Genomic DNA, 18,352 nt, shown 5'->3' on the forward strand with positions numbered 1-18,352 from the left:
GGGTGACTCCAGGGAGGATGAGGCAGTTGAGTAAGGCCTCGGGAGGAATAGGATTTTAGAAATTTAGTAAGTGACGAAGCAGAAAAACATCCCAAGTAGAAGAAATTGAGGGTAGAGATGGCTTGGGACTGTGATGGTTCTTTGTGGGAGGGGGACATTAGGGGCAGAAAATAGGTGGTTGGCTCCAGATGGGTCAGGGCTTAACTTCAGATTCACCCGTGCCAAAGGCCTTCTGAACTCTAGGTCCTTGAGCCCTTGCCCACACTGGGGAAAAGCGGGGCGGAAACTGCCCGGCCCACAGGCGCCCAGCCGGCCGCTGGGTCTCCAATCGCTCCCTTCGCTGGTCGTGACGGCGAAGAAGCCCCGGAGCCGCAGGGTGGGGGCCAGGGCGGCGGTCGGAAAGCGGGCTTGGGTGGGCAGCGGGTTGGGCCTCTGGTCCACAGACCCAAGAGGGCCGAGGCGCGCTCCCGCGGTAGCCCCCTCCGGTCCGGGGCCGCGCCCCGGAAAAGCGAGGTTTCCGCTGGCTCGGCTGCCGCCGCCCCCGTGGAAAAGACGACGCGAGAGAAGAGGGGGGGTCAGCTGGCTGCCGCCGGGCCGCGAACTTAAGGAGAGGATCCGGCCGAGGCGCGAACCGCCGACCCCTCTCCTGAAGGGCGAGGGGCGCGCACGCCCACAGGCCCGTCCGGGGCGCGGGCGCGAGCGCGGCCCCGGCCCCGCCCCTCGGCGCTGGGTGGGGCGGGCGCGGGCCGGGCGCGGGCCGGGCCTCCCCGCCCCCCCCCCGGACACGCCCACCCAGTGCTTTGGCGGCGCGAGCCGCAACTGGCAGCGGCGGGCGAGCGCGAGGACCGCGCGCCGCGAGGCCCCGCGCGTGCGTGCAGTCTCTCGCTCGCGCGCTCTGGCGGGCGGTCTGAGCAGAAAAGTCGAGCCCCCGCCGCCGCCGCCGCCGCCGCCGCCGCCGCCGCCGGAGAAGCCTCGGCGTCCGCTCGGCGTCGCCTGATTCCCGTAACCCCTGTGCCTCCCTATCCCCGGCCGGGCCATGGCGGAACGTGGAGGGGCGGGCGGTGGTCCCGGAGGCGCCGGGGGCGGCAGTGGCCAGCGGGGCTCTGGGGTCGCCCAGTCTCCGCCGCAGCAGCCACCGCCGCAGCAGCTGCCGCAGCAGCCGACGCCCCCCAAGCTGGCCCAGGCCACCTCGTCGTCCTCGTCCACCTCGGCGGCGGCCGCCTCCTCCTCGTCCTCGTCCACCTCCACCTCCATGGCCGTCGCGGTGGCCTCGGGCTCTGCGACTCCCGGCGGCCCGGGGCCAGGCCGCACCCCCGCCCCCGTGCAGATGAACCTGTACGCCACCTGGGAGGTGGACCGGAGCTCGTCCAGCTGCGTGCCCAGGTGAGCGGCGGGTGGGGGGGACCGGGCCTTCGGGGGTCGCCCAGCCGGGTCTGTGGCAGGCCCCCGCCTTCCCATTCCTCCCCGTCCCATCGCCCAAGGGGGCACCCCGACCCTAGATTCCCTCTGGCTGCTTTGCCGCCCGGCCTGGCTCCTGCCCGGCCTTCCGGGACTCCTCCCGAATGGACCCCGCCCTCTCCTGGCATCCCCACCTTCTGTCTGGGGCCGGGGCCACCCTCTTCCCCTCTCTGAGCTGGGCCTTCTGGACTCTCAGCCCTGGGCCTTCTCTTGTTGATCTGACCGAATCCGGCCTTCCTGTCAGTTTCCCTGTGAAAGTCACAGACTCTTTTCCCGGCCTTGCCAGCTCCCGTGGGCTGTACATATGTTACATAGATGTGGTATGGATCTGTTTAGATATTATTTCCCAACATACTTGGCACGTGTCAAACTCGGTTGTCACCTTCTGCCAGGTAAAGCCGGTATAGTAACCCTTGGCGCTTCTAGTTTGTCTTCAACACACATTTTCATTTGTACTCCAAAGACACACATTGTGTCCCGGCCTCTACGTCTTGTAAAAGTCCTATTAAATGTGTCTTCAAGTGTATTTTTCATCCTCTCCTCCCTCCTCACCCCCCAGTAACTGGTCACAACTTCTAGCCCTGCAGGGCTACATAAAATTACCGCCTGTTCCTAAATTCAATCCATTCCTCTGTCTGTTGGAACCATCTGGGGACTTTCCTTCCATTGGTAAAATATACCTGAGTTTGGGATATTTTCTGTTTCTGTATTGGCAAGGCAGTCTTTCTCAAACTCTTTGGGGACAGTGTGCAACATCCTACAGTTTACCCCTTGAATAGACACTGTGAAGCTGGTTTCACCCAGGAAGCCCAGAGAGGTGCCTGGAGGTGGTCTTTTTTGTCACCTGTAAACTGAGTTGATTCTGTTGGCTTGGAGGCTGGCTGGCTCCTTACTCTGCCAGCCCTGTCTTGGGCAGATGGACGTGTAAGTGTGGTTGGGGAGCATTGTCTGGTTACATCTTCAACTCTTTATTTTTCTCCATGCCTCCCCCTTTATTCTGAATTGTTTCATGCATGCAAAATTATATATGTCCTAGAAAGGAATGTAAATAAAAATGACAAGAAGTACATCTCTGTACTTGACTCAGCTTGAGAAAGAGCATTACAATTGTGTTGAAGCCCTCGGGGTGCCACTTCCTGATCACATCCCCTTCTTCCCCCTACAAAGGTAGACATTATTCTGAATTGTGTGTCTATCATTTCCCTGTCTTATAAAATTAGTTTTACTGACATATGTGCATCTCTAAGCTATGTTTTTTAGTTGTGGATGTTTTTGGAAGTTTATATAAATGCTATCATACTGTATGTGTTCTGTGGCCTGTTTGTGTGTGTGTGTGTTTAAACTCAACATTAAGTTCGTGAGAATCATCAGTGTTGTATGGTGGCTCTAAATATTTTCACTAATGGGTAGAATTTCATTGTGTGAATGTATCATAAAGCTCCTTTTGATGAACATTTGGGTTGTTTCCTGTTTGTTAATACAAACAGTAATGCTGTAAATATTTTTGTCCAGGACTCTTGGTGCTCCTTGCAAAAGTTTCTTTAGGATGTCTTTATACGTAGGGGTGGAATTGCTATTTGAGAGATATACGTCTGGAACATTTTTAGATAATGCTGAATTGTTTTCCATTAGCCCCTCTCTACTCTTCGTGTCCCTTGTGTTTCAGCGTTCACTTCACTGATTTATACTTTCTTTTTTCTCTGTCCTTTCTTCAGGGTAATCAGGAGCCACATTAGTTTAGTTAGGTTTGGCCAGTACCCTAACACACACCAGACGCAACTGGGAGTTTAGTATGTGGTGGTTTTCCTCTCTTGGTCCTAAGCAGGCCTGCCTTTCTCTTTCTGTACAGGCCCATCTATAGTTGAAGTATTCTCATCTACTTCTTTCAAACATAAAAGCACTGGGTCCTTTCCTCCATGGGTCCAGTGTTAGTAATGCATGCTTGCCTGTTCTTCCGTCACATCTATCACTGTCTGACTGGTGACATTTGGACAGCTGCCTTCTCTAGCTTGTTAGATCAGAAAGGCGTGAGCCTACTGGCAAGAAGCTGCTGTGCAACCAAGGGGGATAAATAAAAGCACTGATTGCTGTTGATTTCCAGTCTGTCCCTATTGGTCACTGAAAGGTCCACACAATAAATTATTAGCCAAAGAAACAGCCAGGCATCCTGATCAAATCAGTAATTGTTATGTTGACTTGGTGTGAGAGCCTTAGACTGTCTTGTTTTCACCTGCAGGGAGCATGCAGTTCTGTCATGTCTACCAACCAATCTTTGGGATTGTCAGCTGTCCTGCTCTGACTTTTTTTTTAACCGGCACCCTTGTGCCTCCCAGCTCTTTGTGGAACACTTGTGCTCTTTGGAGCAGGCTGTTTTATCTGCAGGATGGAAAATAACACCCTGTGGGGAGAAAATGGCCTGCTATTGGCCCTTCCAGTGATTAGAGTCATCCAGTTAATTTGAAGTCTCCTTGGTATGCTTGTTCACATTGTTTGGAATGTATTGGCAGCGAGCACTCTGTATACAGCACGCTGAATATCGTCTAGGATTAACATTCTTGTCTTGTGTAACTCAAATGAGACACAAATGTATGATTTATATGCACTTGAGAAATGCACGCATGATTGTATGATCTAAGGTTGGATGTGTATAAAATGTCCTGGGATTCAGTCTTGAGAAATTGTCATCCTCTTCCTAGTGCAGAGAAGCGAGTTGAAAAGTCGAGTGTTAGGAAGGTCATGCTCCTTTTGTTGATCCCTGTAGGAATATAATTTACTTTTGGGAAAAAAAAAACCAAACTTTTTCCTTTATTAGATGTTTAAATAAAGTTGTTGTTTCTCAGGTATGTACTCTGCTCTGACTTAACAGCTACTAAATTCTCTCAGAATCCATAGTATTTTTTTTTTTACTTTTTATGAATGAAGAGCATACCTATAGTTGGCTTTAAAATAACTAAATTGTTCTTTTCATTGCCATTTTTACCAGCATTTTTTAAAATAAAAAGATGGTTTTTTTCCTGATAGTAGATTTTTATTCTCACAAGGAATTTCAAAATTTTAACTGAAATATAGTTGACATACAATATTATGTTGGTTTAATTTGCATTTGATTTGACATTTGCATACATTATGAAATGATCACCACGATAAGTCTAGTAACCGTCTGTCCCCACGCAAAGTTATTACAGTACTATTGACCATATTCCTTATGCTGTACATTACATCCCAATGGCTTAAAATAAAAAGATCAATACACGTCCATGATTAGAAATTCAAGCAGTACAGAAAGATGGAAATGGTAAAGGAAAGCCCCAGCCCTGTGTCTCTTCTCACTCCCCAGAGGTAATCATTGTGAAATACAGTTGACTGTTGAGATTCTGTCACCAGCAGGTAGGTCTGTTACAGTTCCATTATGAAATTCACAGCTTTGGAAGTGGACGCTGTTTTCCCTCCACACTAAGGAGTGCTCCCTGGTCTGTGGTCCAGAGTATGGACAGTGGTGTGGCGCTGTCGTAGGTACCAGGTGGCAAGATGCTTGACATTGAAGGCAGGGCTTTAGAGTCTCATTGACCCTTTCTCTTTGGTCTTTGTATGGTGACATTTCCCCTGATGTGCTTTTCTCTTTTTGAGTTGCTTAAGTAGGAGAGACTGAAATATTATTCAATTTCCTAAGCGTACAAAATTTCCTCAGGGGTGTAAAACTGACTGTCAGGAGACAAAATGTGCTCTGCTCTATCACCCACTGACTGTATCACATTTGTCTTTGAGTACAGAGCACATTTGCCTATCCTTATCTGTGTGCTTAGGGAAGGAGTTCAGTGGTTATCAGTCACATTTCTCCTTTAGACCACATTTGGAAAAAAAAAAAAAAAGAAAAGGGGAGGTGGCCATGGCCAAGTTTGTGTGACTGTCCTGCAATAGAAGTGTTAATTTCATGAAGGTACTTGAGGCCAGTTACCCCTCTAACCATGAAAGCACTGGGCAAGCCAGGATGTATTGCTGTATGTGCTTCCTGTGTGCTAGGGCAAACTCTCCCACACCTTAGCATTTTCATCCATTGATTGGGAATACTTTTACTTACTATCCATTCCAAGATGTGGGTGAAATAAATATAAAATAGGACCTATAGATCCACAGGAGAAAGTACTTCTTAAATGATAGATGTAAAGTAAATGTAATCGATCAAATAAGAGAGAGCTGTTGAACTTTCTTTTATTTCCCTAGCGTTAAAAGTCTTGGAAGCAGGGCTTCCCTGGTGGCGCAGTGGTTGAGAGTCCGCCTGCCGATGCAGGGGACACGGGTTCGTGCCCCGGTCCGGGAAGATCCCACGTGCCGCGGAGCGGCTGGGCCTGTGAGCCATGGCCGCTGAGCCTGCGCGTCCGGAGCCTGTGCTCCACAACGGGAGAGGCCACAACAGTGAGAGGCCCGCGTACCATAAAAAAAAAAAAAAAAGTCTTGGAAGCATATTTGTATCTTAGAAGATTTGAATTTCACATTGTGAGTGTTGTAATAGAATATGCTCTCTATCGGAGTAATATAATCCACCGTCCCTGTGGAAGCTCAGATTCCTTAAGTCAGAAAGAGAATGACTTTCACAGAGTCTGTCTTACATGTATTGATTTACAGATCTTTTGGACACATTAGTGGTTATGTGATTTCCTTTTAAGCTAGATTTCCAATTTCTTAGCTGAGCCAATGAGCTGCCACTGTTATTAAGGTTGGTGCCGTCTCTGTGTGCGCCAGGGAGGTGCAAGCCAGAAAGTGTTTGGGCTGTGTCTTTTCACTGCTTCACCCTAAGAGGCTTGTCCTGTTTTGGCCCGGACTTGAAGACTCAGTGGGTCCTCCGAAATTTGGAGTCGGCTTGGCTTGGACCTGTGGTGTCACATTCTGGGAGTACTTTGGGAATCCAGGGAAGCTGTGGGAATGATTGCAAGAGTTGGTCTTTTTCCAGTGTGAGTTCGGAGTGGTATTAAGGGCTCTTGAGAAAAGACAGAGTTTGAAGTTGGCCTTAAAATGTCTTTCAGAGCCCACTGGGCTGGAACTGGGCAAGGCGGTTTGGTTCTAGATTGGCGAGCCCTGACGCAGTCCTCCCTTCTCCAGGCCTAATTAAAGGAATAACCAGCATAACTTCAGAGGACTTCAGGGAACCAATGTGTGTGCCTGGGCACCAACTCTGGAGTCATTCACAGGGCAGTTATCTGATTAGAAAGCCTGCTGGACCTGCTTTCCCTTTTATGTTATTACAAACCAGAGAATAGCTGTAGTCACAGCTTAGGGGGCTGCTTAGGCAGACACGTGCCTGGCCTCTACCTTGGGTAGCGCAGTAGAGAAGGCCAGTAAATGATGATGTATTGTTGCTGAGCTTTTATAACTTCTAGAAAACGGTTACTTAAAACATTTTCTTTGACATTCAATTATGTCTTAAGATCATAGGCTATTTCATCTTTAAAGCTGTGCTGTTCAATACAGTAGCCACTAGCCACACGTGGCTGTTTAAATATTAATTAAAATTGAATGAAATTTAAAATTCTCTTCCTTAGTTGCACTGGCCACATTTCATTTCACACCAGTCACGTGTGGCTGGTGGCTGCCATATTGGACAGGGCAGATCTAGAACATTTCCAGGACCACAGAAAGTTCTGTTAGATAACACTGTTTTAGAGAGAAAACTGCCTAAGTATGGGCATTTCTGGTATTAATATTTATGGCTTCTCCTTATTTGTTTAATTAGACTGAGTACTCAGTCTGTCCTCTTCCAAGTTATTTTAAAATGTCCCCTTTCTTCGCTATTCCAAGGGCCCATTAGTTTTCTTTTGTTAGTTTTCCCCCTTTAAGTGTTGTTACCTTCTAGTCTGTTCACTTTCTCCTGGAGGGAATTAGCTTCCTGGTGCTTCCCTGTCATTTTTTTCTCACAATTTTAGGTCTTAGTCAATATCTACAGAGAAAACTGTCGGGAGGCATTAACTCCAAAATGGTTTTGGTTGGTAGGATTATGCGTGATACTAATTTTTGTCCTTGTGTATTTTTTGGTGATTTCCAGACTTTCTATGACAGACACGTATTACAGAAAAGACCAGTAAATGTTGTTTTAAAAATATATATTTAGGGACTTCCCTGGTGGCGCAGTTGTTAAGACTCTACCCTCCCAATGCAGGGAGCCTGGGTTCGATCCTTGGTCAGGGAACTAGATCTCACATGCATCCCACCTGCTGCAACTAAGACCCAGTGCAACCAAATAAATGAGTAAATATTAATATATATATATATATATTTAAAGATGCATATCAGCTCTTCTCGGTTGTATACGTACCTCAAAGGAGGGAACCTTACAAATTTTATATCGCTATAAAGATGTAAAATATAGGATTTATTGAATGGATGAAGACATTGGGGGGAGCTGAGGTTTCACTCCACTCACCTTCCTTTCTTGGTTCTAGAGTTGCTTGTTCATCTTTATTGACAGCAAAAATGGTGACTGGAGAATGCTCTAGCCTGCTGCCCACCTCATGGTGTGTGGATGGTGGGGCACAGGTGAGGAGGGGGGCATTGATAGAGGCACATTAGTTATTTGATGTTCGTTTAGCTTCTTTTATTTTATTTTTATTTTTTGTTTTTGGCCACACCGTGCTGCATGCAGGATCTTAGTTCCCTGACCAGGGATCGAACCTGCGCCCCCTGCATTGGGTGCGCTGAGCCTTAACCACTGGACCGCCAGGAAAGTCCCATGTAGCTTCTTTCAGATTGTAAAGTTTTAAAATACATTAAAGGTCAGAATATCTGAGTTTAGTTCTAGCTTCACCAATTTTTCTGACCCCGAGTACTGTTCTTCCTCTTTTCTCCTTGGAAGTAATGATCCTCCACGACTCTCAGATGAACCTGTGTTTCATTCATGCTTTCAGCACTTGCAGTTCGTTCTGTAAACAGAGGCACTAGGTAATATCCAGAGCCTATTTTGGCAAAAAAATTTTTTCGAACTGTGACAGACCTCTTAGCAGTTACACCCTGAGTGGTTTACCCTGTATGTTTTTTTAGTGACCTGGTGCAGGTATAGGTAGGCGTGAAAGGAGTGATGTTTTAAAACTTGGTTCCTATTACAGCACCTGCTCCTGTCTTCTTAGTCTGCAGACTCCTCCGAATGGCAGTCTGCCTCTCAGAGCAGTATTCTGAGCAAGACTCCCCCCAGGTAACAGTTTGGGTGTGGTAAGTGGAATGTTAATTGTCCCTGAGGAAATTCAGCCTGGTTATTGTGCTTAGATGCAGGAAGGTGTTTTTTCTTTACAGTTTTTCTCCAAAACTCTGTGTGTATGTGTGTGTGTGTGTGTGTGTGTGTATGTCTGGCTTTGAGCTTCCCTTTGTTCCTTTTTTTATAAGCGAGACAGAGACTCTTTGTAGTGTTTTTTTTGTTTTTGTTTTTATAACAGTTTAGGAGAACACAAAAGGCTTAGAACATCATTTGTCATTTATTTGGTCCCTCCTCCCAGACCTTTTCCTGTCTGTTGTTTAGAAACACCAAGTGGCTTCAGGGGTTAGATAGTAGCTTTTTCCTCCCATGTCTGTGATTTACGGTGCCTGGAAAGCACATCGCACTGCCTCATGTGTAATTCTACCCATCCTCTGTGACCCTGATCTCCTCCCAGAAGGTAACCACTAGTAGCAGTTCAGAGTGATATGTTAAAATGAAAATCAGATCATGTCACTCCCCTGTTCATAATCTTCCCAATTAACTCATTTAGCAAATGCTTGTAGACCAGCCGTCATGTGCCACAAACAAAATCCTTGATCTCATAAAGTATACATTCTGTTGGGTGAAGATAAGAGACCCTATCAAATAACTTTTCATCACACTTAGAGTAAAACCCTTTTTATGACCTAGGAGATACTTCGTGGTGGGACTCTTCCTGTGGCTTCCACCTCATTGCTGTCATTCTCCCCATGCACACCTGGCTCTGGGCAAGTTGGGCCCGGGCACGGTCACCCTGCCTTTGGGCTTTTGCACTTGCTGTTCCCTCTACCCGGAATGCTGTGTCCCCAGGTCATCGTGTGGCTGGCTCCTGGGTATCATTCAGGTCTCAGCTGACCTGCTACCTTGGAAAGCTTCTCTCACCTGCCCATTCCATTCTGGGAGTTTATAAATCTTCTTCACACCAGTTACCATCATCTGAAATAATCCTGTTCATTACTTCACATGGCAGTTACTTTATAGGTGCTTGATGGATACATTTGTCAATGAACAGTGCCTGTTTATTTGTAAAGTTTATTGAATGAAAATCTATCCTACACAATTCTTTCATTCAACAAATATTTTTTGAGTATTTCTATATGCCAAATACTGCTCCAGGTGCTGGGGAACCAGCAGCAAACTGGTTGACAAAGTCCATTCTCTCCTAGAGTGAACATTCTTGTGGGGGGAGACAGATAATAAACACGTAATTAGGTCTATAGTGAAGAGTCAGGTGGTGAGTAGTGCCATGATGAAAAACAAAGTGGAGTGTGGACTTGAGAGGGTTGGGTAGTGTGGTCAGAGAAGGCCTCTGGTGAGGTGCTGTTTGGGCTGATGCCTGGGTGAGGTGAACCAGACTGCTGAGCGTTTGCTATGTGCACAGCACCTCCGCAGGAAGGGAAGTCGAGGCCCAGGGAGGTGAAGGCAGTTCTGCAGGGCTCCCCAGTTTAGAATTAGGTGGAGGACTTCCCTGGTGGTGAAGTGGTTAAGAATCCGCTTGCCATTGTGGGGGACACAGGTTTGAGCCCTGGTCTGGGAAGATCCCACGTGCCATGGAGCAGCTAAGCCCATGCGCCACAACTACTGAGCATGCGCTCTAGAGCCCGTGAGCCACAACTACTGAAGCCCGCGCGCCTAGAGCCCGTGCTCCGCAACAAGAGAAGCCCCCTGCTTGCTGCAACTAGAGAAAGCCCATGCACAGCAATGTATACCCAACACAGCCAAAAATAAAATAAATAAATAAATTTTTAAAAAAACCAAAACTTGGTGTCCCCTGAGCTCTGTCTGGTTCTCATGGTTGACAAATAATATTTAATGCTTTATACTTTCTAATGTTGGGATTACAGAATGCTGCTTTATTACCAAATTGTTGACAGTGAGAGGCTTTGTAGCACAATGGCTACAGGTGTCATTTCTGGAGCCAGTTAGCCAGGATTTTAATCCTGACTCTGTTGTTTACTGTTTGAGTGACTTGGCCAAATTACTTAACCTCTCTAATGCTTCATTTTTCTCATCTTGTAAAATGGGCATAGTAATTGCCCCTACTGTTCATTTATTATGAGGATTAAATGAGATTAATACACTTTAAGTGCTTATGTGGCACATAGAAAACACTTAAAAATGTTACTGTTACTCTTGCTGTCTTTATTGCCAGCCTAGCTTCTCTGTCTCTCCCCCACACCCCTCGAAAAACTGCTTTCTGTCTAGAATCAGGGCAACCTTGTTTATATTCTGATTTCCTCAGGGGGACCATTACAAGGTCTTGGGTTCACTTTGGCCACAGATCCTGCCAAACCCCAAGCTTAATAGACTAGAAAGTCAAAGGAAAATATTTTGGTTCTCTGAAGCAGTGGCTGGGTCGGGATCCTGTTTCTACATCCTGCCAGCTTATATGAACGGAAGAGATGGTTCAGGCCCGGCCTGCAAACCACAACTTTGTTTTGAGCCAACTTGACTTGACAGCTTCCCTATTCTACCTGCTGACTTCTTTAGCTCCGCTTTGGCAGCCAGAAGAGCAACTAAACCGGTTTACAGCTAGCCATTTATCACCAGTAAAAGCTGAGTGACTCCTAGGAAAATCAGGATTTAAACGGAGTTGATCTTTTTCTCTTTTCTCCTTAAGCTTTCCTTTTTATGTCTCAAACTATAGAAAAGCTGTATTCTACTTTTGTAGGAGAACCTGATAATACATTTAAGGCCTATTGTGAAACATTTGGATCTTGGTATACATGTCAGTCTTCTCCTTTAATAAGCACCAAGACTTTTTATCTTCCCATTTTGGTTAGAAACCCACAAATACATTTATGTGTTTCTGGTTCTTCCTTGAGAATATATAAAACACAGATTTACCGCTTCTCAAGTGCAGATGGTCATGATGAATGGGACCCTCATGGCGAACATCAGGGCTTGAAATGAAGAGTGTGGACTGGTACGTGGTGCGTAACTGTTTTTAAAGTCATATGTTTGCTTTTTTAGTTTTGTTTTTGTCTTCTCTTCTCCCTGTTGCTATCAATATGCCTTCTTTCTGCTTTGTTGCTTCTAATATTCCATGAGCTGAAGGATCATATAGTCAAATATGTTAAGAAGGAATGGGCTCTGAATGTGAGGCTGAGAGTAATGGGCAGTGTAATCTGAGAGCGTGAGATCCACAGTGGGGCTGTTTTGCTCACCTCTCGGTCCAGTTTGTGCTCTAGAGGTAGGCTTGCTGGTGAGTTGAGGGTGAGGGTTTAATCTTCTATTTAACTATTTAATCTTCTATTACTATTATGGATTAGTCAGTAAAGCCCTATATCTAGCGCTTAGTTCAATCTATTTTGATTACCTTTGGGCAAGTCACTTTTTCTCCTGATTTTTTTTACAAGTGGGGATACCCTTTTTGGCCTTGTTGATTTGTTATGCAGAGAAACAAAATATTCGTAAAATGTTTGAGCATCTGTATTCATAGAAATCATTACCTTAACATCTTTGGGTAATGGCAGTGAAACTATGAATATGATGGTATAGTATTTGTAGGCCTGATCTACATCAGTCATCATTTACATTGTCTCTGCGAGTAGGTTTTTGTTTCGCACTTTCAGGTCGTATCCAATAGAATGTGGCAGCGTAACCTACCCTAAGTCTGTTGTTTAATAAAATTGTCTCCTCAAAATTAAAATATGTGGAAAGTAGACTACAGCATTCAGTCATCCATGCCATGTACTGTTTTTGCTGTGGATGAAAACGAATAAGCAACTCTGGAAACCAGCATCCTCTGGGAACATAAAAGCTCAGTAGCTATTAATGGATTTAATTGTATTTCCACTCTGCCACCAAGATGTGCAATAAATTGTTTATGCCCTTATCTTTAATGGGGAGAATTGTTCATTAACTGTATATGATACCATTATCCCTTTGTTTTTATTACTTGTGGATAATCCCCTCTATCTTTCCTTTCTTTTAAAAAAAAACTTATGAAAAGGAGCAGCTAAACTGTTATTAAACATTGCCCATTAATCTTTCTGGTTGACTTTTCTCTCCGTGGAGGAAAAGGAAAGTGTCATCTCACTGGGAAAACAAATGCTTGGGTTGGAAATGGGACATGACCTGAACTAAGATTTGGCATAGGATTGGTTTGGTGTGCTTTGGACTTAGGCCAGCGATGTGTCTGCTTATGTTCCAGGAGGGCCTCGTTCTCAGGCAGCCTCACTGATGAATGAGTGCCGTGTCTCCGTGTGCTGAGGCGTCGTCTGGTTGGAGTCCATTTAAGAGAACGTTTTACAGAACGTTTGTGATGATGGCTTTATTTGGGTTTGGGTTTTGTTTTGTTTTGCTTTGTTTTGTTTGATGCTCATTCAGGTATTTCCTCCTATTCTTATAACGTATCTGGAGGAAAAAAGTCAGCAAGTTGCTATCATCTCTTTAAAACCACGTGCCAAAAATGCTTTGGCTCTAGAATCTGGTTTCTTATTTGGCTTTACCTCACCATGTGGGTTTGCATAAGTCTCTGTGAGTCCTCTCCCTAATAGTAACTTCATTTAGTTGGCAGGTACTCACCGTGCAGAAACCATATGCCTAGTCACCATTTTAGACACCGAGGAGAGAGTGCTTAATAAAACAGGCAAAATCAAGCTCTCCTGGAGGTTACCTTCTAGGGGCAGAGGGGGCAGCAGGCAATAAACAAATGAGTGAGCAAATGTTAGGGTATGTCAGATGGGGAAAATTAAAGCAGGAAAGGGGTATACGTGAGGCAGAGAGTGTTACTTTTTTAAATAAGGTAGTTTAGAAGACCCCAGAGAAGGTGAGTCATCATGTGGAGCACACACTTAGGCAAGTCATTAGAGGGAACAGTAAGTACTAGTAGGTTCCAGGAATATCCAGGAGGCCAGTGGACTGGAGCCAAGTGAACAAGGTGGAGAGTAGTGGGAGAGAAAGTCAGAGAAGTGAAGGGACCAGATCTCGTAGGCCAATGTAGGACTCTGGCTTTGACCTTGAGTGAGATGAGGAAGCCATTGGGGATTTCGAGCCAGAGAAGAGGCATGGTCATGACTTACATATTAAAATAACCACTGGCCCTTGTGTGTAGCATAGCCCATAGGGAAGGGCAAGGGTGAAAGCAGGGAGTCCAGTTAGGAGTATGAAGATGATGTACTGGGAGCTGATGTTGCCTTCGGCCAGGGTGGTAGAGAAGATGAGAAGTCATCAGAGTCGGATATAGTCTTTTCAAGCCTAAAGGATTTGCTTATGGATTACATTTGGGATATGACAAAAGAAAAGGATTCAAGGACAACTTCAAGATTTCATTTAACCTCCTTGTGTCAGTTTTTCACTAAAAAAATGATAGTGATTGTCATCTGTTTATCATAAGTGACATATGAGAATGCGATCTGTGTAACAGAACTATTCAGAGCTCTTGAGGAAGGTTGTTTGTTTCTATTTTTGCCATTTGTGATTAACTGGGAATAAATTTCCTTGGGGATTTACTGGGTGATGGAATAATCCATAGGTTGGCAACTGATTGTGTTAAAAATCTAGATAAATTCTTTTTATGCTGTAGGCCATGGTGAAGGTGTTGGAGCAGCAGAGTCCCAACGTCCCTAATTATTCTGCTGTCACGTTTGCTTGGTCTGATATCTCCTCTGTGATCTTTACCTATTTGATGGCTTTTGGTGAGGGAGCTCTATTGCAGAGGCCATTAACAGTCATAGCACCTACCCTTTGTCACTGACCCAGTGGAACTGAAAAATAAAAAACATCTGTTTTTTTGTTTTTTTTTTTTAAATGACTGGTTTGCTACAGCCGACAGCCTGTCTGTGCTTCCTAGGAGCTGCTCTATAAGGAGGAATCCTGCTGCAGAATGATCTAATTTGTGTAATCTTGAAGGTGGAGCTATTTTTGAAAGAGAACAGAAAAATAATGGAACCCTTTGCTTGTGAATGCCAAGCTGGATCTTACTGACTTAAAAGGAAAAGGGCTCAGTTAGATCTTGTAGTTTGAACTCTAGTTTCCCTCTTGTCCTGCTCACCAGGTCTAGGCAAAATTTATAATAGATATATTTAGGTAATTGCTCTTGAAAACGGTAGCTGGGTTTTTCTTTTCTTTTTTTCAAAAACATTTTAGATAAATATATTACTTGTGATTTGGATAATGTGAGTAGCATAAAAGAGCATTTACCAAATTCAAGAATTAGAATTCTCTTTACAGGTATTTGATAGACTGATGGTTTGTAACTGGTTCTCAAAACTATCAGATTTTATGGCCCCTTTTCTATCCTGAAATGAAATTCCCAGATAATCAGATTTACCAGCATGTCTACAATGTCTTTTTTTTTTTTTTTTTTTTTTTGCGGTACGCAGGCCTCTCACTGTTGTGGCGTCTCCCATTGCGGAGCACAGGCTCCGGCCGCGCAGGCTCAGCGGCCATGGCTTACGGGCCCAGCTGCTCCGCGGCATGTGGGATCTTCCCGGACCGGGGCACGAACCCGTGTCCCCTGCATCGGCAGGCGGACTCTCAACCACTGCGCCACCAGGGAAGCCCTCTACAATGTCTTAACTGCACTATAAAGGAAGAATAAAAGGAAAGCTGTTTGTAATACAGTATGTGTTTCTATATGTAAATTCTCAGAAGACATGTGTAAGTGTTCACAGCACATTAGAAACCATAGCTGTCAGGTGCTTGCAGGTACACATCGCCTTATCTCTGTGGATATGGCTCCCATAAATAGAGACTGATACAGGTGTACTGCATGAGTGCCTCATGATATGAGGCAGTGCCATCGGTGATACAGTTTTCTAAAATGGTGGATAAATCTTCATCAAATTCTACACAAAACAAAATATAGTCTTTCCTCTGTTTACTGTAGTTACATTCCTGGAAAATCCAGTGTATATTGATTGGTGAAAAAATCAATTAAGTTTCTGTGTAAAATCTATTTAAATCTAGGCTTAAAACATTATAAGCTGCTTTTTATTTACATACGTTTGTGTCTGGCAAGACCAAGGCAAATTTATTAGGAAGCTAATGAAACTTAAGTTTCAAGGTCCTTTATTTGCCTTAAATTCAAAGCAAATTTATTATGAGGCTAATGAAACTTAAGTTTCAGGCTACTTCCATGGCCCTATACCTAATTTTTTTTTAAACTTTTTATTCAAAAAGTATAATATATAGTACTTAGAAAAGGACACATATAATAAGTACAATTGATGACTCTTTACAAACTGAACAAAACTAGCACCCATATCAGGAAACAACACATTACCAACACCCCAAAACATTACCTTGTCTGCTTCTAATCACTGCCTCTGCCCCCACCAAAGATGACTAGCATCCTAACATGTAAGAGCGTAAGTTAGCTCTGCCTTCTTTGGTACTTCATACCGTGTATACTCTTGTATCTGACTTCTTTTGGTCAACATGATGTTTGTGTGAATCAGCCATGTTGTTGCATATGGTTGCAGCTCATATATTCTTGTTGCTGTACGGTATTCCATGTGCGCATGTATCACAAGTTATTTAATCACTGGGCTGGCGGTGGTCATATAGGAGATTTCCCATATTGTGAATAGGGCTGCCATGGACATTCTCACCCGTCTGTCGGAGGTCACAAGCACTCTCGTACAGTTCATTTCGTTTCTCTTGAGAGGACAGCCAGGAGTGCAATTGCTGGGTTGTGTGAGAGTTCCGCTTGGGTCAGATCGCTACCATCAGTTGGGATTGTCTTTTGCGTTTCAGTTATTCTGAGTGGAGGTGAAATGGCTGCTCCAGTGGTGTTAATCTGCATTTCCCTCATGATGTTGGGAACCTTTTCATAAGCTTAGCAGCCATCCGATATCCTCTTTTATGAATTGTCTCTTCAGGTAGTTTTTCTATTGGGTTGTCTGTTTTCATTGAATTGTAGGAGTTCTTTTTCTTCCAAATATCTTCTCATACTCTGTGGGCTTCCTTTTTACTCTTTCAATGGTGTTGTTTGTTGAACACAAATTCTTAAATCTGTCCAGTTTATCCATCTCCCCCTTTATATTTAGTGTCTTTTATGTCCTGTTTAAGAAATCTTAGTCCATTCAAGATCATGAAGAGGTTCTCTAATATTTTCTTCTCAAGCTGTATTATTTTTCTTTCACATTTAGATCTATAGTCCATCTGGAATTGATATTTGTGTGTGGAATGGAGGGTTAAGATACATTCCCCCCACATGGATCTTCCATTACCCCTGTACCATTTACTTAAAAGATCATCTTTTTTGATGGAAATAAATGTTCTGTGTTTTGATTGTGATGGTGCTTACACCATTTGTCAAAACTCATAAAACTGTACTCTCAAAATAGGTGAATTTTACTGTATATACATTAGACTAAAATTGAAAATAAAACAGAACAAAACTAAAAAAAAAAAAAAGATCATCTTTTTCCACTGCTCTGCACGTCACCTTGATTGTAAATCACATGACATTTTACATGTGGGTCTATTTTTAGACTTTCTGTCTGTACCGTTGGTCAGGTTGTCCATGCTTGTACCAGTGTTCCCCCTGCTCTACTCCTTTATCTTTCCTTTATCTTTATAATAGTCCTATTACCTGGTGGTGTAAGTCTTCAACTTTGTGCCTTCATGATTGCCTTGACTTGTTTTTGCTCTTTCATTTCTTTTTTTTGCGGTACGCGGGCCTCTCACTGTTGTGGCCTCTCCCGTTGCGGAGCACAGGCTCCGGACGCGCAGGCTCAGCGGCCATGGGTCACGGGTCTAGCCGCTCGGCGGCATGTGGGATCTTCCCGGACTGGGGCACGAACCCATGTCCCCTGCATCGGCAGGCGGACTCTCAACCACTGTGCCACCAGGGAAGCCCTGCTCTTTCATTTCCTTAAAAATTTTAGAATCAGTTTTTCAATTTCCTTAAAAGTTTTTTGAGAATTTTATTAGGATTGCATTGACTCTGTGGATTAATAGGGAGAGAATTGAAATGTTTAAAGTATCGGGTCTTTCAGTCCATGGATGTGTTATGTCCCTCCATTTATTTAGATCTTCTTTCACTGATTTTGCACTTTTAGCATAGAAGTATTGTAAATCTTTCTTTAGATTTATTCTTATATATTTGATATTTTAAAATCCTAGACCTAATTTTGTAACTGTAATTTTGCATGCTTCTCCTATAGAGGACCCTCCAGCTTGTAAAAGCTTTAGGCCCTACAAGACCTGGTTCTGCCCCTGGTCAGAACGTTTCCACTTACGTGAATGTTGGAAATTGTGCAGGAAGCTAGTCATTTCTTAAGTGTGAGGGGCTCAGAGGAATTGTGGGTTGTAGGAGGTCTGGCTTTCTTGTTTTTTCCACCACTGAATGTCAGTGAAGTCTCTAGTCACTGTGACAATCCAGAAAGCCCCCTGGAGGCGTTAGCACCACCATTATATTCCAGTTATGATAGTTACATCCAGATGATATAAGTGTGCTTGAGTATCTTCCAGTGTGTTTGGCTTTTTGTTTGTTTTAGGAAGAGACCTAAAGTAGACCAGCAATTTCAAATGTTGTCATCCCTAATCTGGACCTTAAAAACTAGCAAATGATTAATCTTCACAGACTTCTGTTTGCACAGATAGACTGGTAGAGTGGATTGAACACTGGACTTGGAGCCAGAAGAGTTAAATCCTTCCTTGAACAAAAACTGTGATTTGGGGTTGGTTACCTTTTGAGCCTCCGTCTCATCAGAATGGAAA

General features: G+C 44.3%; 1 protein-coding gene across 1 annotated transcript in view; it reads left to right on the forward strand.

Annotated features, from left to right (window-relative positions):
- Positions 1-794: 794 nt before the first annotated feature.
- Positions 795-18,352, forward strand: part of PACS1 (phosphofurin acidic cluster sorting protein 1) — a 158,472-nt gene continuing 140,914 nt past the window's right edge. The window contains exon 1 of the mRNA XM_029209417.1: positions 795-1,383. Coding sequence (XP_029065250.1) covers positions 1,037-1,383 — 347 coding nt within the window. The 5' untranslated portion in view covers positions 795-1,036. The remainder of the gene's footprint in view (positions 1,384-18,352) is intronic.

The sequence above is a fragment of the Monodon monoceros genome, unplaced genomic scaffold, assembly GCF_005190385.1.
Source record: "Monodon monoceros isolate NGI ecotype Baffin Bay Population unplaced genomic scaffold, NGI_Narwhal_1 Super_Scaffold_7, whole genome shotgun sequence".
NCBI lineage: Eukaryota > Metazoa > Chordata > Mammalia > Artiodactyla > Monodontidae > Monodon > Monodon monoceros.